Source organism: Tiliqua scincoides, chromosome 3, assembly GCF_035046505.1.
Source record: "Tiliqua scincoides isolate rTilSci1 chromosome 3, rTilSci1.hap2, whole genome shotgun sequence".
NCBI lineage: Eukaryota > Metazoa > Chordata > Lepidosauria > Squamata > Scincidae > Tiliqua > Tiliqua scincoides.
The window spans coordinates 234,814,801-234,842,078 of record NC_089823.1 but is presented as its reverse complement, the minus strand read 5'-3'; the positions used below and the strand labels follow the sequence as shown (position 1 = coordinate 234,842,078).

Here is a 27,278-nt window from a genome sequence, read left to right as displayed (position 1 = left end):
GATTCAGTTTTCTGGAATCAGATAAATATAAACTCCTACCTTTTTAAATTAAGTATATACTTTCAGGTCCTTTTTGTTGCATTGTATTTTCTTCCAATGCTTTGAGGTCTTGTGAAGAGAACAGAACAGAATCAAAAACATACCCACCCACGTGCAAAACCAAGACTGAAACCTTTTTCTTTTCTTGTGACAATGGCAGCACCTCCCAAAGGAAGAAATGCATCTTGTTCTTGCATTGGAGAGTTCAGTTTGTAACCTAGGACTTGCTTGTCCTCAGTGCACAGAAATTAGAATAATCTGATACCATACTTATTTTTTAGAAATGATTTGTAAAATATTTGAACAGCTTGTCTTAAAATATTTTATTCATCATGTTAAAATAAAACATTCCATAATCAATTTTTTCTTTTTCTTTTTTCAATTTTTCCAATTTTTTTTGTTGTAAAAAAACAAAAAAGGCTTCAGGGAAAAAATGGAAAAACCCGGTTTTTTTCTGAATTTTTCTGGTTTTTTTCCAGGCCTTCACTTCTCTAGCCTGCCCAAGAGAAGTTGTGATTCCCTTTCTACTCATCTTTGCCTTACTGCTCCTAACACCGATTGTGCCGTGGTGTTAGGTGCAATTCACTTGCAAAGCTTCCATGACCTTTAGGAATTGTCCAAATGTATGCACTATGGGCACAATCCTAACCCCTTATGTCAGTACTTTCCAGCACTGGCATAGCAGTGCCAGTGGGTCATGTGCTGCATCCTGCAGTTGGGTGTCAGTCATGGAGGCCTCCTCAAAGTAAGGGAATGTTTGTTCCCTTACCTCAGAGCTGCATTGCCCTTATGTCAGTACTGGAAAGCATGACATAAGGGGTTAGGATTGCGCCCTATGTGACCTGGACTGGGAGCAACTCCAGCTGCTTGGGGACACTTCTTCCATATAGAACAATGATGAGGCTGCAGTGAAGACCATGGAGGCCTGCAGCACTCCCTTGTTTGTGGGATTCTTCTTGATAGGGGAGAATGTGTGTGAGTTGGTGGCTGTACGTTTCTTTTGCCCCTCCCTTTGAACTTCAACACTTCATAGTCCCCTGGGGTTGGGCTGGCTTGACTAAACTGGGTATTCCATGCCTATGCTGTCACCAAACCTCACCCCGTCTGTAAATGTCCTCCACATAAGACATGACAGGAGCCTGTCCTTGCTTGAACTGTGTGTGTGATGGTGGTGGGGGGAGATGTCTTCACCCTTCATGTACTTCATCATTCTGTCTTTTGGACTATGTGGAGCCAGCTGTTGAATGGGCGGGGAGGCTTCTTGAGGGAAGTATTGAGCAGTTATTACTGCTAGTTATCACATAATGTAACAGGTTTAATTTGCAGAGTGTACTTTAGTCATTTATTGCATAGACCTGAGCATGTGCCTCAGTGTTCCTAGGAAGTCGAGACTGATTGCCTGAGGCCACGCAGCATCGATAGTTTCAGAGGGACTTGATCCCAAATCCTCCAGACCCAAGTCCAGTTTTGATCCATTGACACAGGTTTCTGCATTGCTGTCACTGTGCCCTTTCTGCTTCCTGTTTTTCCTCTCGCTCTGCTGCCCCAAACCCTTTGAACTGCTGTTTTCCTAAGTGACCTTAACTGTATTTTCTTCCTTTCCTCTTAAGTCAGATGTTTAAGCCCTGCTGCTTTCCCCTGACCTCACTCTAGTTGCTGAGTTTATAGGCGGTGCTTCCCCTCTTCAGCCTGTATTTTCTGCACTGAGGTGGGGTGAGGCAGGGTACCCTCCCAGGTGAAGAGTGCACCTCCCACGGGTGCAAGCACTGGGAAATGGTGCAGCATCCAGGCTCCTTCCGCCATCTGTCTAGTGCCTGCTCTGGTAGCAGGTGGGTGTCTGGTTGCTTGACCCTGCCAAGAGGGGAGAGGCTGGGCTGGGCCAGGCCAGGAGCACGCCTGCCTTCCTCCTCCTGCCTGTGCAATGCCGGTGATTCAGGCTTGTAGGCGTGGAATTTTTCTTGGACTGGTTTGGGCAGTGCTGGGGCTGAATGATTGTGGGTGGGGTTTTGGGTGCTCCCTGGTTCTCTCCAGTCTCTCTCTCTCTCTCTGTCTCCGTGTCTCTGCAGTGCAGCAGACTCTGCGATCTGACACCACTGGCAGTTTCCAGCACTCATGTTCCTGGCCTTCCTGGGGTGGGGGTGGGGGGCTGTCCCCTGCCTTGCCCATGTTTGGCAAGCCCGACCATTTCTGCCTTGCACCAGCAGGTTTGCAGGTTGATGTTCTTTTCCCCCCTCTTCTATCGTTTTCTCAAAGTCTGTCGAATGAAAAGTCTCAGCTGCTTGCAAAACTGGATGGGGTTTTTCCTACTTAGGGGTGAGTATTTTTCATCTCTTCTGCCTGTCTGCTGTGTGCATGTCTGCTGGAGTTGGGGAGCTATTTCCCATAGAGACCTGGCTGCCGTTTTGCCTCAGTCCTGGTTGGCGTCATTGAGGATTTGAAGGAGGGGGAGAAGATGAATTCCAAATCACATTTTTTTCTTCATGCAGTATTGGGGTGGGGGGCCTGTGCTGAGCAAATGTGTTTGGGCCTGGGGAAGGAGGAGTAGAGGAAGCTGGTACGCATAAAAAATTCATGAAGTATATTTGGGGCAGGTAAAAAACACCCCCACTCCAGCGACCCCCCCCCCAGACTTTGAGCAGTGTTCTTCAGCATCTGGCACTAATTGTTTGGGAACTGTTGGGCGAGTTCAGTTGTTCATGGAGTGCGCTGGCCCCCAGTTCACAATCTTTCCCCCTTCTGCTCTTCTAGGCCTCTGGCTTCAGTTTTCTGAGATGGCAGCCTGCCCTGCCTACTCAGATGGCTGTCCCACAATTTGTGGGTTTGGAGTAGGGGATAGAATCTATTTTCATGTCTGGGCCTTTGGGGAAAGGTATATTGGAAGACTGCACCCAGTAGCACCTTTCTATGAAAAGGGCTGCAGCATGTGCCTTCCTTGAGTGCCTGTGTGTGATGCTGCATCACAGTGTGGCTGGTTATGGGGGGGAGGATAATGGTTGCCAACTGTGCAGTTGTGGTGAGTGCAGCTCCTGTCCTATCCCTAAACCCCTCCCCCCAAAGTTGCTATACTAAAAATGCTATTCCTCTTTTTAAAAAAGATATCCATAGTACCCTTGTCCAATCGAATAAGAGCTGAGAAGACTGGAAAAAAGGAGAGCCTTTTTCAGAAAGCTACAGTTGCCAAGAGTGGTAGCTGTAGCTCTGAGCACGGAGATGAAGGAGTGGATGCTGCTGTGCCAACATCGTTCCCCTCCCCCCCCCACTTTAGCTTTATTGCCAGTGCTCTGTGAAATCAATCTGCAGAATAGAAATCTTTGCTTTTGGTGTTCTCCCATCTGCCTTGGTGGGATTGGGGTGCTCCTTTGAGGGAGCCCCCAGAGAGGTCCAGGCTGTGGTGCATGCTCAGTTGGAACTCTGCAGAACCCTCTCTGGCCCTGCCCCGATTTTTTTGCATTGCGTATGCTGCCGTCTCTCCCCAAGTCTCCTTAGCCTGAAATGCTGACAGCAGCAGCCCAAGAGTCGGGTTACAGCAGGTCTCTGGGTCTGTTTGGGTGGTAGCTGAAGAGGGACTTCTTTCAGAGCTGCACTGCCTTGATGTCCCCCTCCCCAGCTCTGCCTTACTTTGTGATGCAGAGGGCACCGCCCCCTGCTCAGGCATGAGGCATTCAGTTTCACAGAGTGACCATGTTGCTGTTTACTCTCCTACCTCTTGGCAGTGGCTTCCTCCTACCCTGTCACTCTGACCTTTGCACTTTAACATGTGTGATGGGGAGGGGGGTTGTGCAGTGCCTGCTAGGCTGAGACCTGTGAACCCCCAGAGCACTTTGGAATTTCCACAGCCACTTTAAGTGCAAAATTGGCAGAACCAGGGGTGGAGTCTGCCCTCCGCTCATATGACTGTCTTCTGTTTCCTCTTTATTCCCACTTGAATCTTTTTTAGATTTTGAGCTGGTTGGGACAAGGAATCATTTTTTCGTTCTCTTGCTACATGAGTTTTTGTTTAAAAGTTATATATAATAATAGATCTTCCTTACTTTAGGACAGGGATTGGCAACCTGGAGGCCATATCTGTCCCGCCACCCAAAGTCATCTGGCCTGTGTGAAGCTCGCTTCTGGGAGCTTGGCAACCCATAAGCTCAGCGATGACATCATTGCTGAATGTACGCCCTCTTTGCCGAAAAAGTTGCCAACCTCTTATTTAGGGCTGGGGAGGTGAAGGCTGAAGCTGGTCTGAGTATAGTTCTGGCCTGTCGCACCAGAGACTGCAGCATGTGAGCATTTATTCTCATTGCTGCCTTGAAACAGCTCTGGGAAGAGTATGGAGGAGGTACTATGAGGGGGCAAGGTGCTGTGGATTCATAGCTAGTTGACATTGAAGTCCTTGCTTACTTTGAGACTTGGAGTTCAATCCTGTTCCACACTAGTGTTGACGCAGCTGCTGCTGTGCTGGTGCTAGCCATTGTGAAAGTGCCATAAAGCACTTACACTAACTCAAGAGCAAGCAGCGCCAGCAGAAAAGACTGCACTTGCCCACCAGTGCTGCAGCCAGGATACTGGTACAGGTGAGTTTTGTGTCGACTGGCGCAAGGATGGCAGGAAAGTGTTCTGGAGGTGGGGAGAGGTTATTTTGGGGCAGAGCGGGGGGGGGGGGGTGGCAGCGGTGGCACAGGCCCAGGAGGGTGGTGGGAATGGTGGAGGAGACCTCTACCATATTCTATCCTCGCTCCTGGGCATTGCGGCATTACTCTGGGCTTTCCAGATTTATACCAGCTAAATAGCTGGCACAGTTCTGAGGAACCCCATAAGGCAGGCTGGGGCTTTACCTAGTGCAAAGGAAAAAATATCTTCTTACCCCAAGTAGACGTCCAACCTCCTCCTAACCTGCGCTGGATATTGTGCAGGTCACACGTCCTGGCTGCACCAGCACAAGTTAGGATTTGGCAGTCAGTTGGGTAAGTCACCACCTCTCATGCCAAACCAGCAGTCTAAATTAGTTGAGAGGCTAAATGAAATCTGAAATGCTCTGGGGGGGAAAGGCTCATACTGTGAATGTGTGGCACCTACTAGGGGATTGACTTTCCAGTTGCCAAAGTGCATGGTCTGACAGCTTGTGTGAGTGAACAGAGGAGTTGAGTTAGGGCAGGGATGTCAAACTTGTTTCATACCGAGGGCTGAACAGCATTCATGATGCCTGCTGAGGGCCAAAAGTGATGTCATTAGGCAGGAAGTGATGTCATTAAACAGGTCATAACCAAAAATAAGCACTTTTTTCACTTAGGAACTCATTAGCTGCAAATGACAGAAGAAAAAAATACACAAATCTTGATCATATTTCAAGATATGGGAGAGCCCAGTTTTCATGTGGGCAGCCCTTATAGCAGTAATACCTCAGCACTGCTCAGTAGCTGAGAGCCTGAGGGCCAGATAAAAAGCTTCCCCAGGCCTTATGTTTGACACCTCTGAGTTAGGGCCTGTTTACACACTGCAGCATGCATCAGTGGTTCTCAAACTGGTATTTTTGTTGTGACTGCAGAATGGAGAGGATACTGCCACTGTGGTCACAAGCAGCCACTTTTAGTAGGATGTAAATTGTGGTAGGATATAAATTTAGTAGGATGTAAATTGATGTAGCAAATTGTGGTGATTTGAGAACCGTATCTGCAGTCCCTGGTATCTAGGACCTTGGTCTGCTAAAGCTAAGCAGATCTGGTCAGTGCTTGGATGGGAGACTGACTGGGGACTCTGCTCCCCCAAGTTCAGTTGCAGAACAAAGGCAGTATTTAAAACATAATTTTTGAAAAAGTTGACTGTATCTGTCTTTATTTGGGCTGCTTCACTTTACCCTTCAGGTCTGCTAATGTGTCCACCTTGGAGAAAAAGGCTGTAGATAATGAAAGGTTTATTATGAAATGTACATGCTTGAGCCCAACGTGTTTTGAGATACTCTTCTTTAGGGACGCTGTAATTAAAAACAAAACAGTAAATGAAAAGTAGTAATATACATAAGAAACTCTGGCTATAATGCAAACAGATAAAAGCAGCAACAGTTGTTTTAAATTGAGTTTGAGGAGAAAAGCCAAAAAAAACCCACAACAAATTCCATTATCTGACAGTATGCCACCTGTTGTGTATTGTTGCATGGGACCGTAGAACTTTTCAGACCATCTCTTGCCTGTACATATAAGGATCTTGGTTTAGAACCATTCAGCATGAATATGTGTATAATGCAATACTGACAGCAAAAACCTTTTCATTGCTTAATAGAGCTTACCATACAAGAAAGACCACTTACTGAAAATGTTTGAAGGCACGTCCTTTTAGCAGTGGTGACCCTCACAAGTCTTATGCCTTTGCTAAACTGAGCTTCAAAATGTCCATGCCTGAAGGTTGCAAATTCATTGGGCTGCAGTGCCTAACTGATCCATTAATTTAGAAGGACAACCAAAGCTTCACTTGATGCTTGTTGCCAAATGTTGTTTATTGTTTGTGCCCAGTTGCTTTTGTGTTCATTTTAACTAAGCCCTTCTCACTATCTGATACGATGGGCGTCTCTTCCGCTCTTTTCTGATGCCTTGCTCACTCTCCATTTTGACAGGTAGAAAGGGGACCCTTATGCGGCACCACGTGAAATGAACAAAACTCCACAGCCCTCAGGAGGAACCCCATCAGCCCCACACCCCTCCCCTTCTCCTGGACTTCCACAGGTAAGGACTCTTTTTTCCCCCCTCCTTCACATGCCCCCCCATATGTTGCAAAGCACCGTAGATACTTGCTTATACAACAAGAAATTTGTGCCCCAGACTCAGTTGAATTGTCCCCTCACCTTATCTTCACAGTCAGCCAGGCAGACGGAAGGGGCGAGTGGCCCATCTGCACCTGGGTCGGGAGAGGGGACTTGGTTGGAGGATAGGCAGCTGCACCTCCCACCAACCTGCACTCAGCTGGTCTCCCCTTTGCACCTGCAACAGAAGAGCCCTGGAGGAGGCAGGGCATGTGGGGGCAGCCTGCTGACCTGCACTTCCCCACACCCTCCCAGAGCCCTCCACACGCACTCCCTGCCACAGCCCTCCCATCCGCTTGGGCAGGGAACAGAGTGGGGGCTTCCTGGCTGCTGCCACTGCCGTCAGACCAACAGAGGGCAGGGAGCGTGCAGGCAGCATCCTGTACTGCCCACTCCCTGCCAGGCGCTCCCCAGCGCGGGGGCAGCACACCTCCCTCCCAGTCCGCCGCAGTCACGCGCTTGAGAGCAGGCAGCGCAGAACGCTCCCCACACGCCCCCTGCTCTCTGTTAGTCCAGCGGTGGCAGCCAGGATGCCCCAGCTCTGTTCCCTGCACCCGCAGGTGGCGGGAATGTGGTAGGGAGTGTGTGCAGAGGGCTCCTTTAAGGTGCCTGGTGCTAAGCCAAAGGTTCTACATAGAGCATACAACATATAACTGGGAATGTGCAATTCAGTTCACAGCAGAGAGACAAGTAAAATGGAGTGACTGAGCAAGTGCAGCTGCACATAGTTGTACCTGATTTACGTAGACCCTCTGCTGAAGAAGGCCAACAGCGCCTCTTCAAGGCCTTGTGTGGGGTTCCTGGCAGCTGCGCCTCCACCTTTGGCGCTCCTCCAGCTCCAGGTTTGATGGGAAGACTGGCCAGGCGCAGGCTGCCTGGAGGCGCAGCTGCCAGGATCCCCACACAAGGCTCAGAGGAGGTGCTGCTGCCCATCCTCCGCAGAGGGTCTATTTCAAAGTAAATCGTGTGCAACTGTATGCAGCTGCACTTGCGCAGTCACTCCTTTTTACTTGTCTCTCTGCTGTGAATTGAATTGCACACTCCCAGTTACATGTTGTGTGTTCTATGTAGAACGTTTGGCTTAATGGACCAGGCAGCTTAAAGGAGGATTTGATTAATGGTTCTACTGGTATGCTGTTTCCAGTGCTGTGCTATGTGTACATATTATGTATGTGTTCGTGTATGTATGTATACATATTATGTATGTATACAGTGTTTTTGATACTATGTTTTTAATAAATTAGAGACTGTACAGTTCTTAGGTAACAATTACTGGTAGGTTATTTTTCAGGATCTGGCCTCGGGTAAAATCAGACAAAATTAAACAGACTCGGGCACCCCTCTAAGTTTAATCCCCACTTATCCGAGGGTCATAGAAAATCCCATGATATTTTGCTCAGAACCTGTCCTCCACTTATCTGTGGGATCGACTTAATAGGCGAGTGTCTACAGTAACTGGAACTTTCCCTTTTGCAACCTCATTTTGCTGCTCATCCTTCTGTGGTGGTTCTTCTTGCGGGTTGCTCAAATTGGTTTTTCTTCAGAGTGCCTGCTTTTTGCTCAGGTCTTCTTTTGTAGTCTGGGGCATGTGTGTGGCTGTTTGAACTGTCTTGCAAGTAGGGATATAATTAGTTGGCTATTTTGCTCTCTTGTGAGACCTTCAGCTTTGGTCACTGTGAGTGTTGCATGTTCCCACAAGCCTTTGTTCAGCTAATCAGATGATGCTTCAGGGGATTCAATGTTTGGGGGCTTGGGGCAGCTTCTGAAGGTGCTAATCTGCTCCTTCTCCCCTCCCCCAGCAGTCAGCATTTCCTCCTGGCCAGACGGCACCTGTGGTTTTTAACCCAGCGCAAGCTACCCAAATGAATACGCCTTCCCAGCCTCGACAGGTAAGGGGGGAACAGGGACTGGGGGTGGCTGCTGCTTCTCCTCTCAGTTCACAAGACTCTCTGAGGTGGCAGCCAGCCTCTCTGAGGCGACTTCTGATGTGCTGCCAAACAGGTTTTTCTGTGTTGCTCAGGGGTGACCAGGCTCATGGAGCCCTGCAGGCTGACTCGGTGTGCAGGCGCCGCTGACTCAGGAATGCACCTGCAGCCTGTGCCCAGTGGGGGTGTTGATGTTGGTTTGGGTGAGCACAGCAGAGTCAGCCATGATGGTGTGATAGAAATAGAAATTTCTCCTCTTCTCAGTTTGTCTTAATCCTCCCAAGGTAGGGTGAGGTGGGCCAAGGTAGGGCAGCTAGACCACTTGAGCAGGGTGGTGGTGGCAGGCGGGCCTGGTAACTGTCGGTGACGTTTTGCTCTTGTCTCCTCTTCCCTTGCTCCTTCCTGTCTTAGTTTCCAGCAGGGCCTCGTGCTTTACATCAGCAGGTACTAACCCCCTCCCCTCACTGCATGCTCTGTACAATCCTGGAGGGGTTGGAGCCACATATGCACTTTGCTTGGACACTGCAGGGAAGCTGGCTGAAGGGATGGAGGCCATGGAGGGCTTGTCTTGGTTTACAAGGAGGAGAGGACTTGAGAGCTCTTGTGGCGTAGTTGCTAAGAGGCTGAGCTGTGGAGTCCCTGCTTCCAGTGTCATATCTACCATGAACTCATAGGTGGCCATAGCAACTGTCACCCTCAGTTCCCCATTCTCAGTAAGGAGGTAATTCAGGCCCACCTTACAGGGTTGTTGTGAAGATTACTGCATATTACATGTTTTGAGCTTTGAGCTTTTTAAAGTGCTGCATAAGTATAAGAGATTATTATATTTTGAAAAGAGGGCAGTCTTTGGATCACCCAGCCTTTAAGCTGGCAGGAAAGTTAAATGGTGGGCAAAGAAATTAATCCAGGCAAAGAGTAAAACGCAGAAGAGGGTGCTCAGCTTCAATGTAACAGCCACCTTGTTTGCTGAGGGCATTCAGTGGGTGACTGGATATGGGTTGGGACAATTGACTGCAGTGTCCATTGCACAGTACCCCCTTATCCCACGTGACTTGCATGATGTCTGATTCATAATGGCTGCTTTTCTGCTACTATTTCTCACCTTTGGTGGATGCTGTTTCTGCCTGTGTGTTTTTGTCCTCTTCTCCCAACCTTGATGGTCTTGCTATTCCTCCCTTTCCTGAGACATTTCCTCCTTTCCGTAGAATGAACTGCCTGTCTGTGCCTAGTGGCTGATCTTGGAACCATTTCAGATCTGATACCCTCACATGGCTCTCTTACTGTCTGTTGTCCTTCTGGGATGATGGGTTTTGTGCATGGTCTGCCCTGCCTCTGGTTTTCTGTCTCTCTCTGCACCCTATTGGCAGGGGTGGGGGAACCATCTTGTTCAGGGTGCTTAGGCCAATGTTTTGGAAGGGAGTAAAGAAACCAACTTTCAGAGCATTTCCTTAGGCTTGCCCCCCCCCCCCGGGCTTCAGTTAAAATAACTTTTGAGAAGATCTGACTGTGGAGTTTAGAGATTTGTTTCCTGTGTTAACCACATTCCTGCTCAGGAGTTTTCTCATAGAATCCTTAACATACCCACCTAAGTACCTGCTTAGGAGTTTCTAAAAGACGAGTGCTGAGATTCTCAGTGTGTTCATGTTTCTTCCTGTTGAGGCATAATCCATTTCATCTATTTCTTGAACCCATCTGATGATGATGGAAAAGCCTGGGTTGTTTGGCTGTCTGTCTTTTGTGCTACTCTGCTAGGCCCTGAGATGCCCATTCTCCCCCATTCCATTGCCAAACTGAAGCTTCCAGTTCTTCCATGACCCTTTTTGGTTATGTGTGGTAGTATGTCATCAATGAACATGCAAGAGTCCCAGGCCTAGGACTTGGATTTTCAGTAGGGAGCCCATGAGGCCAGGTCCCCGATGCATCTCCTACTAGTCCACCAAGCCTTTAAGTTGTGAATGGAGATGTCTCTCACCTCTGCTGTAACCTCAGCTACTGATCTATCTGCCTTGGCTTTTCATCAGTAATATTGGAGTGCTAATACTGACCTAGATGACAGAACCGATGTTTGGGTCACTGAGGTATTAAACTTATACCTTGAAACTTATAAACAGTTGAAAGTTGTGTATTTTAATAGGCTAATTCTGGTTGCCATGTCCCCTTGCTGTACCACTCTGTTCGTTTACATGTGGTTATGTATAATTCCGTTATGTATAATTTCATTTATTTACTTTAAAGGTTTTATATCCTATCTTTTCTTGGAGAGACTAGAAGCAGCTAACATACTTTAAAATATAATAGAATAAAAATTCAAAAAATAAACAGAATAAGAGCAACGCAGCAGAGTGAGATTAAAACCAGAGACTAAATGTAATCCATGAGAGCCTGAAAGAATAAACAAACCTTCAGAGCATGACCAAACAAAACAAGAGAGGAGCACAATGAACCTCCCAGGGGAGTTGAGTTCACAGAGAAGGGGCCATCACCAAGAAGGCGCTCCTGTAAGCCACCTCCAGTGTCACTTCAAACAAGTGTAGCACATGCAGAAGGGTCTCCCTCCCCCAGCAGATCTTGGGGTACCATCAAAAAGAACTTCGAAGCAAAGAGTACTTTGTATGCAGTGCAGGTCAAGGAGCAGGACATTTCCACTGCACAACTGCGTGTGTCTGTCCTAACTAGAGCAAACCTGAGTCATTCCTTAGGGATGTGACTGGCTCCACCTGTTTCTAATGAAGCCTATAACCAATGCATGGTGACTCTGTGACTGCTCTTTGTTAGGGTAAGTAGTTGTAGTTGGCAATTGGCTGCCCACCATAATGCCCAAAGTCCCTTTTTCACTGTTGTGCCTACTTTCCCTTGGAGGTTTAGAGTTCCTTTCCCTCTGCCAGTCTTCCACTTGACCTGCCCCTGAGTACTCTGATTGCTTTGGTCTCCTGGTTGTGTGTGTAAGCACTTCCCCAATTCTGACTCTTTTGGGTTGTGCTCAGAATAGAGCAAGAGTGGCGTGACCTATGACAGCTGCTTGAGGTTCTAAGGATTACTTCTCTCCTATAAATTTTGAATGGTTACCTATGAGTTCGGAGTTCAGAAGGTAGCTCAACTGAGATTGTGCAAATAGAGTGTAAGGTGTGGTGGGAGAGAGTTGCAAGGTATTTATTTTCTGCAAAAATAAAAGTCTGTTCCAGCAAGGAATATTCTTGGTGTAGTTCTGGGTCACCTCAGATGAGAACAGTTAAGACTCCTTTTCGTTTTCTTCTTTTACAAATTGAAACATTTGTCAAAAGATCATTTACAGGTTGAGCCTATTTATCCACAGATTTTCCATCCGAGCATCTAGCTCAACGTGGGTACCTCAGGCCTGCGTTGAGCCAGACTTGGCTCAGCCTGAACCCTCTGAAGGTGAAGGGAGCTATGCTCCCTTTGCCTCCAGTGGGTTTTCTGAAGCCCGCATATGTCCTCTGCAAGCTTCAGAAAACCTGCTTTCAGAGGGTTTAAAGGTGCAAAAACCAATGACTTCATTATTCACGGTTTTCAGTATCTGAGGAGGTCTGAGAATGGATCCCTCGCAGATACCAAGTGGATCCCTCATGGATACCAAGGCACCACCTGTATATACAAAGAAAAACTCAGTTTTTATATTCAAATGCATTAAATATTTACAACACATCATTATGATGTTCTGTCACCTCTTGTTGATCTCCAAACACTTTACATTCTCATATCATTTTGTGATATTTGATAAGCTGTAAGGCAACCAAAATAAACCATCCCATCATTTTCTTAACCACCCAGCTTTTCCTGGTGCAGAGATCACTTTCTGAAGTTTTGTAATACTAGTCTTACAGCATCCAGAGCTTTCGGTATTGAATCGTATAAACCCTTGTCTAGGGAAACCATTTTTGGGTAGTCCAACAGAAACTTTAAAAATTTAGAAATTAACCCAGCTTTGCCTGGCCCACATGTGTACATGCTTGGTCTCTGCTGCTTATATGCAACATCTGGGAGAAACAGCTTAAATGAGCATTTAATAATTGCTTCTGCTATTGTTTTTCAAGAAGATTTTAGTTTTATCACATTAGTAGTTATGAAATTTCTTCTGAAGTTTGTGCAGAGCCAGCATTACTGTGTTCATGCATTTTAAAAGATTTCTATACTAAAAATGCTGTTGCATGGCCAGTTGTAAACCAGAAACCAGGAGAATAAAAAATGTCAAACATCACCTGAGATTGCACTTTGTGCATCTCTTTTGTTTCCACCATGTATGATTTATTCTGGTTCAAGTAAGACTAAAAAGGCAAACTCAGCAATTCAAGAGAGTTAAAATACTTTTTCCAAATTGGCACAGTTGTTAATACAGTCATACCTGAATGCTGCTTCCCTTAGTGTTGATTTGTTACTGGACTCTTTGTCCCAGTGTGATTGACAGTCAATTCTAACCAATGGGATCAATGCATCCTGCGCCAGTTGGCACCTATTTCTTGCCTATTGAGTCAATGTCTCCAATAGTGCTGTTGCACACCAGAACCTGACTTTCAGGAAATGTAGTCCCTGTGCTTTTCAAGGTATTATTGTATTTGATTGGCTGTTCACCACTTTGGATATCTTGGTTCCTAATCAGAAATGTGGCATTTAAATCTTTTAAATAAATAAAACAAAAATTTCTTACTTGGTAGAGCGGAATTTGAAAATACTGGGTAGTTGTGTAGCTTACCTTAGTAGCACTTAGATAAAATTGTTTCCTCTTTTCAAGGTGACTTCACAGCAATTTATTTTATGTCTTTTCTGTAAGTTCCCAAGCTGTAAGTTCCCAAGCTATTTCATCATTCAAAACTGGTGCCAAAGCACTTATATTTATCCAGATTGCCCAATAAAATATTTTTAATACCATGGGCCCTCCTTACTCATGGTCTCAGCATCAGCAGATTTGAATATCCACGGATGCCGAGCCCACGGCTGGAGGGCCTCAGAGGACCTCCCAAACATGACCAGAAGTACCTTCTAATTGTGCCTGGATGGCCTTCTGAGGCATGGAGAAATCATGTACAGCCTCCCCATGCCTTAGAAGGCCTCCAGGATGCTTCTAAAAGGCGCTTCTGGTTTGTCATCGTGGCTGCCTGAGGATTTCATTATCCATGGAATTTGGTATCCTTGGGGGGAGTCCTGGAACAGATCCCACGCAGATACTGAAGGCCTACTGTAATATATATGTCATAAATTTTTCTGCCTGTTACAGTACAGTCCTGTGTGTGCCTCTCCTCAAACGTCAATTCCGTTGTGTCCTGTGGGGCTTACTCTCAGAAAAATGTGTGTAGGTTTTTATCCTTAAAACTTCTGTTGGTGGTGGAGTTAATTAGTGTTGGTTGTTGTATCCTAATATGGGAAATGCTGGGACTCCTTAAGCTAAGTACTTGTGTGGAGTTAGCAGTGTGGTAAATATGGTACAAAACACATAGGTGACAGTCAGGTGCCTGAAGGTCAGAGAGGAAGGAAGTTAAATATTTTCACTCTGCTAAGAAATTACAACAAAATGCAATGAAACATAACAAAAATATTTATTTAATCAATGCTGCTTGAACCCTGGCCACAGCGCCGGATCTGGGGTTCAGGCAGGTCCAACTGCCTGGTGAGTGGTCCTTTCCATTCCACCCAGGCGCCACATGAAGTCCCCCTCAATTGGGGGACAGGAACACTCTGGGCAGTTGTGTCTGCCCGGCTGTCCTGTCACGCGGCCTTCTGGGCACAGCTGCCCAGAATGTCCCTGTCCCCTGATTGAGGGAGACTTCGTGTGGTGCCCCAGATGGAACGGTCAGATGCGGTCTGCATAAGGACTGCATTCCTGGTGCACAGAGGTGGCGAGTTTGGGCACCGCTGGTTTAAATCAATAAAAAGCACTTATTTAAGATAAAACAGGTAAAATCCAGCAATATTGGTTTAAAACAAATCACAGGCTAAACTCTGACTGGAATATGAAACTTAATGCTAATTTCAAGATAGACTATATCAGTGGTTCTCGCACATTTAGCACCAGGACCCACTTCTTAGAATGAGAATCTTTCAGGACCCACCAGAACTGATGTCATGACCAGAAGTGACATCATCAAGCAGAAATTTTTTTAACAATCTAGGCTACAATCTTACCCACGCTTACCTAGGAGTAAGTTCCATTGAATATCATTGTTAAAAGTATATACATAGTAGCATATTAAAAGTACAGAGCTGTAACATTTCCCCAAATGCAGTCACATGGTAGCAACAAGTCTAATATATTAAAGATAAAATATTGAAATGAGTGGGAACCCACCTGAAATTGCCTTGCAACCCACCTAGTGGGTCCCGACACACAGTTTGCGAAACACTGGACTATATGGTAGATACCCTGTAGAAGGGAGTTCCGCAGACTTAGTGGTGTCATTGAAGGCTCCATCTCTCATCGATGACCACCTAATTTCATAAGTGAATGGGAATGGAGCAGGGCCTCTGAGGCCAATTGTAAGAGCAGGGCTGGTTCATATAGGAGTGGGTGATTTTTAAGGTAGATTGGTTTCAAACTGTTTAAGGGCTTCAAAAGTAACCATTTTCAATATTTTAGTATCAGGTAGCCACTAAGAACTATTATTTTACACCAGTTGACATTGCCATACTTTTTTAGAATCTGGCCCACAGAGAGAGCATTGCATTGATTAAGTCTGGAAGAAACTAAGACATGGACTCTGATCTCAAATCCATCTTCTATAGCAGCAGTTTCTAAACGTTCCATGGTCATGGTGCCCTGTTGCAGTTCCACTGCAGTGGCGCACATTTTGGGAAGCACTGTTATAAAAGAAAGGCTGCAGCTGAAATGGGTAAAAGGCACTTGTTGCCGCTGCCATAATCTCTAAGTCTGGGGAAAGTGATGATTCAAGAAGAATCCCCTGAGCTGCACAGCTGCTGCTTCAGGTGTGCGTGTATATAAATTGACAATTTTATATCTCCCCAGAAGGCTGGAATCACTGGCCAACAATACCTTCAACATATCTGGACTAAGTTTCAGTTCATCACTTTGATCAAGCTCAGGCTCAATTAGGATACTTTTGACTAGCAGTGAATCTGCAAAGGAATTGAACCTTGGACCTTCTTTATGCAATGCAGGTGCTGTACCGCTCAGCTGTGGTCTCTGAATAGAAATGAGAAATAGAAATAGAAATGAGAAAGAGCTATGTGTTGTGCGTGTATGGCAACTTCAGTCCAAACCTTGGGATGGCCTCCCACAGTGATTTCATGTACGTTTTTAAAAAGCAAGGGAAATGAGGCAAACTATTGTCATACCTGCAAGGCAGTGACTGTGGAGTGGAACATCTTCTAGATCACCTTCTGATATGATTTCCTGGGAATGGGTAGTGGAACAACTGCAGAATACTGCCTCCTCACCTTGTCCTCATCCCTAAAGGACATCATGTATATTAATATCAAACCCTTCTGAGAGTTCCAGGAGAAACAAATAGGGTCATATTTCCCTATCCGTCTCCTGATGTAGTCAGCTGCCTTGGGCATCTGCTCTGTCAGAGGAAAGGTGGGGTACAGATCTCTTAAATAAATAATCCACAAAGGGAAACCAGACCAAGAGCCAGATTGGAAAGGATCCAAGTAATCAGTTTTATCCAAAAATACTTGAGTTGAAATTTATTTGGATGACTAGAAGACACTTGACCAAGGCACTTGTGGGAGAAGGGGACATACTTTATTTAGGCATTTTTTAAAATTTGTGTTCTGACTCCCAAAAGGCAAAGGGATTAAAGCTGAGCTTGTACCCAGTGGCGGTGAAAAGGGGAAAAGTGCGCACAGCCACCAGTCATGTGTTTTAGCTTGCATAACTGCTTGACCTGCTCCTTTTTTTGTCAATCACATGCCAGCAAGGAGTTCCCGAAGTTTACTGAGCCCCTGGTGAACCACTACCTCTGGCCATTGTGCAGTTTGGCTTAGTGTATTGCAAGCTGTGGTGACCTGCTGTAAGCATTTGACAGCGAAATGTCCTTGAGACTCTGCTGTTGATGTCCCCTCTGTGATAGTGCGTCATCTTATAGTGCGCTTGAGGTTTTCTTTTGTACAAGTCCCAGTCATCTTCTCCTTCTGTCCCCATCCCAACTTCCTTCTCATGTGGCTGCTCAGTTGCTTCCCTGCTCAGTTCAGGACCTGCCTCTGAGTCTGGTAACTTTCTAACTATAGGTAACTCCTTTCTCTTTCTCTTTCTTCCTCCCCACTCCTTTTCTCCTTGTGTGTGCGTGCATGTGTGCTCGCTAACAGGGAGGATTCAGGTCTCTTCAGGTAATTCCTTTTCTATAACCCTATAATGCCAGTTGGGAATGGGAGGGCCTGAGTGCGAATGAAGTTGCTTAATGTCTCCTGCTCCAGTCTGGTTTGCTGTGCAGTTAACATAGTTGCTGTTTAGGCCTTGGCTAGAAGTGCCACCTTTTTTTATACCTCCATTTTGTGTAAGTATCTGGGAATGGGAGTCCCATTGTGAAACACCTTGATTTTTAATTCTTCCCCTTTTGCATCCTAGAGAGGGCCAGTAGAGTTCCTGCCAGTCCTGGCAGTTTCTGGCCCATCTTTCCTGTTTATTCCTTATTAACAGTATTTATTATTAACAGTATTTATATACCGCTTTTCAACTAAAAGTTCACAAAGCGGTTTACAGAGAAAAATCAAATAACTAAATGGCTCCCTGTCCCAAAAGGGCTCACAATCTAAAAAGATGCAAATGAATACCAGCAGACAGCCACTAGAACAGACAGTGCTGGGGTGAGGTGGGCCAGTTACTCTCCCCCTGCTAAAAAAAAGAGGAGCACCCACTTGAAAAAGTGCCTCTTACCTAATTAGCAGGGGTAGTGCTTATGAAAGTGTTTGGTTTGTGGGTCCCAGAACTGCTCTTTTCCCATGTGCCACTGCATTGTATTCTGGGACTTGTAATGTGTGCAAGCTGTTGCACCTCTGTAGTGTGCCAGTTTGACTGCAGATCAACTGCTAGTTATGTGAAATTTGGGAAAGGCAACTTGAGTTTGGAACTGCCCAGGATTGCAGATTCCTGTTGAATTGGGTCAGTCAGCTGTACTTGGCTTAGTCACGTGTCCTTTATATTGTTTGGGGTTTATTATTTAGTATCTGATTTATGTCATTTATATGGCTAAGGCCTTGGACTCATAGAACTTGGTGTAGCAGAGGGTCAGCAAGTAGAGGCCTCAGCCAAATCCAGTCAGCTCCCCTACCCCCACCTAGAAGCAAAAGCTGTGAAGAAAATGACATCTGTGGTAATAGAACTTGCTGGTAGGCCTTGGGTGCCAGCCTTATCACCACCTCTTACTTCTCAGACTAGGTCTCCAGGTAAACCTGTAGCTGACCATGGGTGTTGGAGGATAGAAACCCACCTTCAGGACCTGAGTCATTTGGCAGAGAGTCCTTACTGCTTTGCTCTTGGAACAATGATGCAGGAAGCAGTGCTGTGCAGAAACCGCTTAGTTTTCCCTCCCTGCAGCTGTGTGGATTCGAAACTTGCTTTCTTTTCAGTTTCTTGGCTTGCAGGGAGTTGACTGGAGCTGCCAGATTTTGCATTAGTAGTTCCATTCTGTGCTTTCAGCTTGGGCAGGTTCCTACAAATAACCAGGGAGCTGTGGTCAGAGTCTTGGGGTGGCCGTGGGGGTGACAAAGGGGAAGCAGCTGCGTTTCTGGGATTTCTCAGGTCAGGCATTGCTAACCGAGCATGCCTCTCTCTCTTCTTTCTCTCTCAAAGCATTTCTACCAGAGCAGGGCCCAGCCTCCGACAAGTGCTTCCCGCGTGCAGAGTAACACGTCGGCGCGGCCTGGCGCACCCACTCATGTTTATCCAGCTACTTCCCAGGTGATGATGATCCCCTCACAGATCTCCTACCCTGCTTCGCAAGGCGCCTACTACATCCCTGGACAGGTGAGGGCTAGAATGGGGGCTGAGGTCTTCTCTGCAGAGAGCAGAGATTTCCCAAGTGAGCCAAGTCACCTGGACCCCATCACTAGCTGGCTTTCCTGTGGGACTTCTGTAGCATTGTGGGGCAGGCTTCAGACCCACCCTCCTGCTGCCCTCACCTTAACTACATATTTGTTACAGATAGCACCCTATTTCTGACTGCAGTGCTTCCTGTGGGTATTTCTGGGGTGCTGCTGTCTGTTGACTGGTGGGGGCCATATTTTTTGAATATGGTGGATTTTGATACTGCTTATGCTTGTGCATGCAAATGTGTATGTCAGAAATGGGGTGCTAGCAATCGTTGGGAGCAGTAAAGAACCGTCTGTGGTTCTGGCAAGGGGCAGTAGCAGAGATCTTGGCATGCCTGATGTGGGCCACATCCTGCTTACTGAAGACTGGGCATTTCAGAGGCAGTGGAGCTGTGCGTTTACAATCCATCTAGCGGACTGTGTATGTAATTTACGGAACTTGAAGCCCACACTGTCCCAAGGACTTTAGTCTACCCTGCCCACCACAAATACCTTGAAAAAACAGTATGAATGAAAACAATTTATGTCACTTCCAGAATTTGCACAGGCTTGGATTCTTGAGAGACTCACAGAGTGATCACCAATAACAGCAGTGTTTTGTCAGTCGATCAGAATAATTGATTTAAAAACTTCCTGATTGACTAAAAGACATGCCCTTGATCAATCCTGCAGTAGATTTAAAACATTTTGTTAAAAGTCCTTTCAAAAACTGTAGATCAGTGGTCTTCAATCTTTTTTTGTGTCACAATCCCAATATATAAAGTGAGTCTGAGGTCCCCAGTCAATCCTCCTCCCAGAATCCTATCCATCCATCCCACCCCTGTAGCCTCCCACTCCCCATCCCTGTAATACCATCCCAGCACTATTCAATCTACCAAATATTCTTATTAGACAGAGCAGAAAAAGTTACCATAAAAAATAGTGAAAGCTATTTTACCATAGTCACTAAGTGCCTGAGCAGGACTGGGACCCAGTCTCCTGGTCTTTGAAGGGGTACACCAGATGCCTTTTCCCTATACTTGGTGGTGTTCTAGTCCAGTGATCTTCAACCTTTTTCATTCCCATATGTTGCTGCAACCCCACAACTGAGGCTTCGTGACCCCATTGGGGTCTTGACCACAATGTTGAAGAACACTCCTGTAGATGGCAGGCATTGCTTTTTTTAAAAGAAAAAAAGAGAGGGAGAAAGTAGGCAGAGTGCAAACATACAAGATAAGGGAAATGCCCCTTCTTACCTAGTGTCTGCTGTGCTGCAGTGCATGTGTTCTTCATCCAAGAACGGAGTATGCTATTTTCTTTGGAACTGCTGTTCTCCTTTTATGTAAATTATATAGACTGGTTACAGTCTTAAATTCTGCACCGCAAACTGTTGTGCTGTACCTACTTTTGCTTCCCCTCTTCCTAAATGTTGTTAGTCTTTCAATTTGCTTTTCCCCTCCTTCCCCAAAGTGCCTCATTTTAGGTTAAAATGTAGTGCTTGTCCATATGTCTGGGACATCATGTCCCTCCTGTCTGTCACTTTCTACCTATACCGTAGAGTGATAACCCTGTATGTGGGGGCTCAGGTGCCAGATGTCTTGACTGGGCCTCATCCTGAATGTATCCATGATGGATGTCCAATCACTGACTTTGAGCCCAATCCTATGCATGTCTACTCAGAAGAAAGTGCCATTAGAGTCAGTGGGGCTTGCTCCCAGGAAAGCGTGAATAGGATTGCAGCCTGTGGCTACTGGAACCTGCTGTTAGTCTGGTCCTGCTGATTACTAGTATCTCCTATAAGGTCATGATTGCTTTGTCTGATGTTTAAACCAAAGTGCCCCAAAGCTCCCTGATAAATGCCTTGTCCACTCTTTTTCCTTGGAAGCCTCTTAGTAAGAAGATTCCACAGTGTTGCCACTGTGAGCCACCTAAGTCTGGTGTGAGGGGAGAAAAAATCCTGAGTTTTTAAGAGAGAGCACGTGGATGTCTGGTGGAACTCAGATGGATTGTAAAAGGCAAATGATCCTGGTGAAGCCATGGTGTCTCTAAGCTGCTCCAGAGAAAACCCAAGAAATGAAAAGCCTGTTGCCAGATGATATTTGGAGGCTTCTGTGCCAGCCCTTCTCAGTTGGCCGAAAGGATGTGCCCAGAGCTGTTGTCCAGCACTAAATGAATGAGCACCATTTGTTGTCATTCAGTTATGGTAAATTCAGAAACAGGTAGGGTTGGAAAAGTCTGCCTCCCAGGGTCTGAGAGCACATACGCAGCCACCTTGCTGAAGCTAAATAGGTCTAGCTCTATTCAGTGTCTGGAATGGTGACTTCCTGGGAATCCCACCTTTGCCACCTTCAACTTCATGGTGGAAGAAAGGCAGGAGGTAAATACCATAATCAGTAACTAGCAAATGCCTGCACCATAACAGGAGATTTGCCTTGAGCTTTATGACTGGCAGGTGAAGGTCTCTCTATCTTAATGAGCTCCCAGATGGGATTGACAAGACCTTACCTGAATAGGGTGTTATCAAGGGGCATGCTCTTGGTCTGCGTTCTTTCAAGTCCTGCCTGTGCTCTGCTGATTATGTTTTACATAACCAGTGAGACACTGAGATGCCACTGCATCACAAAACTTAATTACTGACCTTTTTTCAACTTACTACCATGTTCTTTGGTATTAACCTGCTCCACTATTTTCTTCCCCTTCTCTCTGACTCAGGGCCGTTCTACATATGTTGTTCCGCCTCAGCAGTACCCTGTTCAGCCAGGTGCCCCCAGCTTTTACCCTGGAGCCAGTCCCACAGAATATGGCACCTATGGTAAGAGTATGGATAGCTGGGGGGGGGGGTAAATGTGACCATCCTCTTGGATTTACCTGATATGGAAAAAAGAAAAGACTTGGAATAGAAGAGAGAGGTGAGTATTTAAGTAAAGGCAAAAGGGGAACATAAGTAGAGGCCTAGATCTTACAGATGAATCTGCCTGGGTTGTACAGTTTGAAACTGGAGTCAGGGACTGACACAGCTGAATGCTTGTATGAAATTTCTTACACATAGAAAGCTAAATATAAGGGGGAAGCAGTTTTTCTGATATGCTAGTTTTCTGTGTACAGGAAATTGTTCTTTATGGAGAAACAATCAAACATGTGAGCCTTCAACTGCAGTGTCAGATTTTTCAACCCAGCTGCAGCCTAACTACTTCAGTGAGAACTAAGATGGGAAGACCATGACGTGCAGCTAAGAAGCCCCACTCATGGGGCATTTTTAGGGAACATTTTATATGTGATTGTAGTAGTATGAACTGTGAACTGTGTCTTGTTCTGGTTCACTGGGAAGAAGATAGACAGGTGCTCCTATGTGAAGTAGTGTGGTTGAGCACCCCTTTGCATGCAGGGAGTTTGAGGTTCAACCCCAGGCAATTCTGAATAGGGCTGGGAACAACTGCTGATGGAAACCTTGGAGTGCTGCTGCCAGTCAGGGTAGACAGTACTGAGCTTGATGGGCTCGGGATCTGTACGGCAGGTCATTGCTTGTGGATTTGGAAAACATGGAAAAGAGATGGCAAATGGAGACCATTGCAAACAACTTGGCACCTGCCACAAGATCGGGCAGTGTATGCATGCAAATAAGTCTGTCACATTCTGTGTGGAATTTCAGGAAACATAAAAAGGCAGAAATGAGATTTCTTTAGTTCCCCTGCTGTAGGTTGTAGGTTTTTTTGCACTGATAGTGATGTCTTTTGTTATTGTTGTCGAAGGTTAAGAGGTGAGAATAAGATAGACTCCAAATAAGGTCCTGGAAGCTTTGCAGGCTAAATATCTGATGCGCATTTCTTGCCACTTCTAACATTACAAAAGTGTGGGCAGTCTTGGCACTTTTGAAACTGGACTCTAGAAATGTTGTCATCGGAATTGATCCCAAGCTGCAAGCTAGTGATATGGAAATTGGTGTTTTCATATTTTGATTCTGGGGTTGCAGAATGGAATGTACAGTAGAATGAAAAGTTCCATTCTGGCCAAAAACATGGGACACTATCTATTGGGAACCGCCTTCCTGCATGAAATTCTGTTGAAACAAATGTCAGTTCAGTCTCAGTAGGACTCTGGGTTTTCACCCTGTTGTATTTGTTCAAATACAACAAATCCTAGTCTCCATCCTAGACTCTTAAGAACCTGCTTACCTCCCTTCGTTCCTCATTGAGGCGGCACCAGTTTAATGTTTAACTGCCCAGCTAGAGGCTGTGCAGACTTTAACCCTGGCCTGTGTTTAGATGGTTGTGGCAGCATAGAAGCAAATTGTGGGCTTGTTGGCAGCCCCTGACCCTGTTGTTCTGTGAGGCGTTTTTAGTAGCTTCCATGCACATGCGTGCACCACTCACACGCAGAGGGTGAGATATATGCCTGTTGCATTGCCACTCTTGATTTTCGCACCATCCTCCCAATTTCTAATGTGATATTGCCCCAAAACTGGTCTCCGAGATACCAAGGTTTTGGTTCTCTTCCACACAGCTCCCCCCATTCCCTTCCCCTCCCCACATGGTGTTCACATGCTTACTGAGGGCTGTTGCTATATTTAGCCTGGATGTGTCCCAGGCAGCTCCTGCAAACCCAGAAATGTGAGCTGAGGCCTCCATCCCATTCCCAGTCCTGTGATGTCACGGTGTCTTTATTGCTGAGGAGGCAGCGATAAAATGCATCTGCTCCCACCCCTTTGAGAAAGGTAGGTGTCACCAGCAATTTTTTCTTCCAGCCCTTGGCCTCTTAGGCGAAGCGCTGAGTCACTGGGGGCCAGGGCTGAGCTCTGGCTGAACTGTACTTTCTAGGGTGGGGATTATGGTGTTGGGGTCTCTGGTATAGACACTTTTGTGCTGAGTGAAGTGGCAGGAAGCAGTTCAGCAGTCCCTGCTTTCTCCCTTTGTGGGGCTGCGCTGCCTGGAGATGTGCTGCCTGATGAGCTTTTGCCTGCTGTCCAGTCCCTCGAGGTACAGGCAGACCCTTCTAGGTGCCAGTTCCAGCATGCCAGTTTCCATGATTGCAGCATGTGGAGGTGACCTGCATTATGGCCAGCATGTCGCACTGCTGCTGTGTTGGGGGTGGCTGTCAGTGTGCGAGGTGCTGCACTGCACTTCCCACCCATAAAGTTTATTAGGCCAGATGACACAGCACAGTCAGTCTGCTGCCTCCGTGTGTTCAGAACAAGCTAGACCAGTTGGTAGAGCTGTGTTTCATTTTTTCCGAGGCCTGACACACAGGCAGGATGTAGTCTGAAGGTTTGGGGCTGAGGGGTATCTGTTGAGCTTGTGCCATTGACCAGCTGCAAATGTCCTGACTCTGGAGAGGGACCTGATGAAGAGGGTAGCAAGGGAGGCTTTCTGAGCTTTAAAAACAGAAAAAAAAACCAGTTGTGTATGCTTGTTTGCGTCCCACCCTTTCATCTTTGAGTATCTTTGAGCTTTCATTAATAAGCACCCAGTGGTCAAGGCACTGTTCAGGCCCATTCCAAACCCAAAAATGAATCAGGCTGGTAGCCCTTATGAGCACAGGAGACAATGGAAAATGCTTATGTAGTATCTGGTAGCTGTACCATCAAAGTCCAGGTTTTTCTCCATCCAGCCTGCCTGTTGTATAGGCAGCCCTGTTTGGCGCTTTGGTGCACCCGATAACTTGGAAAATGGGGGGAACTTGAGAAGAAACCAGTCCCTTTGTGTACTGTCTCCATCCCCTTTCTTTGGTCTCTTGTCTTCTATGGTAGCTAACGTATGTCATCATTGTAACAGCTTCTTTTTTTTATACCAAGGCTGTCTAGCTTCATACTTGTCTCTCCTGCAGAGGTTGCTCTACTCATTACTATGCCCTAGTCTTGGCATAGTGCATCAGAGGGGGTCTCAGGCACTCAGCCCCCCCCCCCCACATGAGTCAACTTTAAGTAAGCAGTTGGCTTATGTTGCTTTCATCTAATAATTGCAGATGGGAAATGTGAAAAGGAACCTTTATATCCCCTGTTCTCTTCATCCATAGTGGGAAGGAAAGAAGGTTCACACAGCATGTAATTTAATTTATGGAACTTGCTGCCAGAAGATATGAAGGCCATGCTCCTAGGTGTCTTTAAAAGGGTATTTGACAAATGCATGGAGCAGGAGAGATCTGGCAATGGGCATTAATTGTGATGCTGGATTCCAGTTACAATGATTCAGTAGAACTCTGATGGAGCAGGCCACAAAAGTTTGTGCCCCATTAAGCCAGTTCAGGACTGGGAAAGCCTTTAGATTCTTGTTGCCAAGGTGCTAAGAATAGAACAGCCTTTGTAGAAATATTCTTCCAGACATTAACCAATTAGTCCCTCAAGGTGCCACGAAGGTCTGACTTCTTGCAGCTATAAACTAGCAAATGTTCTTATTTGGAGTGTGCTCTGTAGGTTGATTCTTATCAGAGTTGCCTTGGCACACATTTCCGGAACTTCCCACTATGATCTGCTGCTCTAGTTTTGTTGCATGAAACCTTAGAAAGTTTGTGTTTTTTGCTTGTCTGCCCTATAGGCAAGGGCCTGGGATGGGTATTATGTATACTAACAGAAATAAGGCCATGGTACCTCGACAGTAGCTGTAGAAAGAGATGCTTCTCTGCCTGTGTAGCTGTTTTGGAAAAGAATTGGGAGAAGAGCAGGCAAGGTGGTTCAGTGGCATCCTGGGAAACATAGATTAGGATATGACTTGTTGACTTCCTAGTATGACCTCCATACTTCCAAGTAACAAGGCAACAGATTTATCCAACTGCAACTGGGGCTGCTCAGCTTGTCTTGATCCAAGTAGGGGAAGGGCCGTGTAGCTCAAAACAGGTGGCCCAAAGTGGGCAAGTCGGGTGGCTTAGGAACGCTTCGTATATGGGGAAAGAATGCTGAGGCGTTGCTTGCTGAACCTGTTGGTCAGGTTTGACATTGCTGGTTGTGGCTAGAGGCAGATGTGCTGCTTGTGGGCTTCCTACCTCTCTTGGGAGTTCCTGCTCCACTAGCTGGAATGGATGTTGTGTGTGCACGTGCCTGCATGTGTAGAAGGGGCTTGAACAATAGAAGTGGCTTCCTTTATGCTAGCCAAGGACACATTTTCTTGCTTAAAGAGGTACTTGACAGTACTATGGGATGGCTCTGGTCTTGGATTTATTCCTTAAACTTGTTAGATGCAAATGTTCTTTGTGGTATCTGTATGATCCTATACATGAAGTCTGTGCTTGAAACTTTCTAGTGCCAGCCATGAACATGAATGATCTACCCATTGGAATTCTGGGACAACAGTAACTTAACATTTTCTTTTCTTCACCAGCTGGTGCGTATTATCCTGCCCAAAGTGTGCAGCAGTTCCCTCCTGCCCAGGTCATGATCAATCAGCAACCACCAATCCCGCCAAAGCGAGAACGCAAGACGGTAAGATGGAACTTGGGGGTTGGTTTTGGGCAGGATGTTCATTTGCATCATGTGGAGCCTGCTTTATTCCCCTTTGTAATTTGGCTCAAACCCAGGGAAGTGCGGTAAAACATGTTTTGTAATGAAAGGTCTTCTACATGTAAATTTTCTGCAGGAAAAATATAAATTTCAAAAAATGCATTTTTTCATAAATTAGTAAGTTCGTGCAGATTCAAAGTTCTGCAGATACCTTCTGTGTTACAAGGTTTGATTTATATGTTTTTGAAACAGTGTGTTTTGAAAATTAATACAGAAACCTAATTTATGCTAATTTTCAAAATAACACAGTAAAACTTCTTGGCGCTCGTACATTTTTGGCTGACTTTGCATGCACTCGTTTTTATTTTTAATGTGTGCATTTTTAAAAAATATGTGCTGATTTTTAAAGAACCTACCCCTTGCTTAAAATGAGAGGTGCATATAATTTTCAAATGGTTCCTTCATAAGAAGCACACATGCATATAAGTATGAGTGTATAGCTCTTTGGGCATTCTAAAATTAAAACGTTAATAGTTTTCCGTGCCTTCATTTGTGCCTTTAAATTTAATAAATGTATGCCTTAAAATATTTACAAGTATTCCAAACTTGTTTGGCTGCAACATCTAAGCCACCTTAAGGCTGCAATTTTGTGATGAGTAAGTCCCAGTCAAATTGATACAAGTTACAACTCACTAGGCATGCATAGGATTGGGCTCTAAAGTTTTGATGGATTGATTGATTTGTCCCATCCCCTCCCCCCAGTCAAATGTCTCTAGTTAAAGTACAGGTGTGCACCCCTTAACAACCTTCTGCTTAAGGAGGAACTAAACATAGGACAGTGGTCAAAGCACAACAAAAAGGCTCTTAATGAGGCAGTCAGGTCTCCCATAGCCTGCAGTAGAGTGTCTGTTTACACAACAAAGAGGCTCTTAATGCAAAGAAGAAGCAATCAGTCTCCACTAACTTGTGCAGCCAGTGAGTGTCTGGCAGGGAGTGTCTGTCTACACAACAAAGGCACTAGATTGGGCTGAATGTTCCCTTAACAACCTAATCACAGGGATCAGAGAAGGCATCCCCATCGTTAAGTGGCGCACACCTGAACTTTTATCTTCAGAGAAATTTTTATACAGCA

General features: G+C 45.9%; 1 protein-coding gene across 11 annotated transcripts in view; it reads left to right on the top strand.

The window, feature by feature from the left end:
- The window catches only part of EIF4G1 (eukaryotic translation initiation factor 4 gamma 1), an 89,784-nt gene that overhangs the window by 19,645 nt on the left and 42,861 nt on the right, over positions 1-27,278 (top strand). For 4 of the 11 annotated variants that reach the window (XM_066619939.1, XM_066619942.1, XM_066619944.1 and 1 more), the window contains 7 exons: positions 6,632-6,740; positions 8,617-8,706; positions 9,154-9,186; positions 17,020-17,040; positions 18,503-18,676; positions 21,433-21,532; positions 26,028-26,128. In XM_066619939.1, coding sequence (XP_066476036.1) covers positions 6,666-6,740; positions 8,617-8,706; positions 9,154-9,186; positions 17,020-17,040; positions 18,503-18,676; positions 21,433-21,532; positions 26,028-26,128 — 594 coding nt within the window. In that variant the 5' untranslated portion in view covers positions 6,632-6,665. The remainder of the gene's footprint in view (positions 1-6,631; positions 6,741-8,616; positions 8,707-9,153; positions 9,187-17,019; positions 17,041-18,502; positions 18,677-21,432; positions 21,533-26,027; positions 26,129-27,278) is intronic. The other 7 variants (XM_066619941.1, XM_066619940.1, XM_066619948.1 and 4 more) reach the window with 5 other exon arrangements.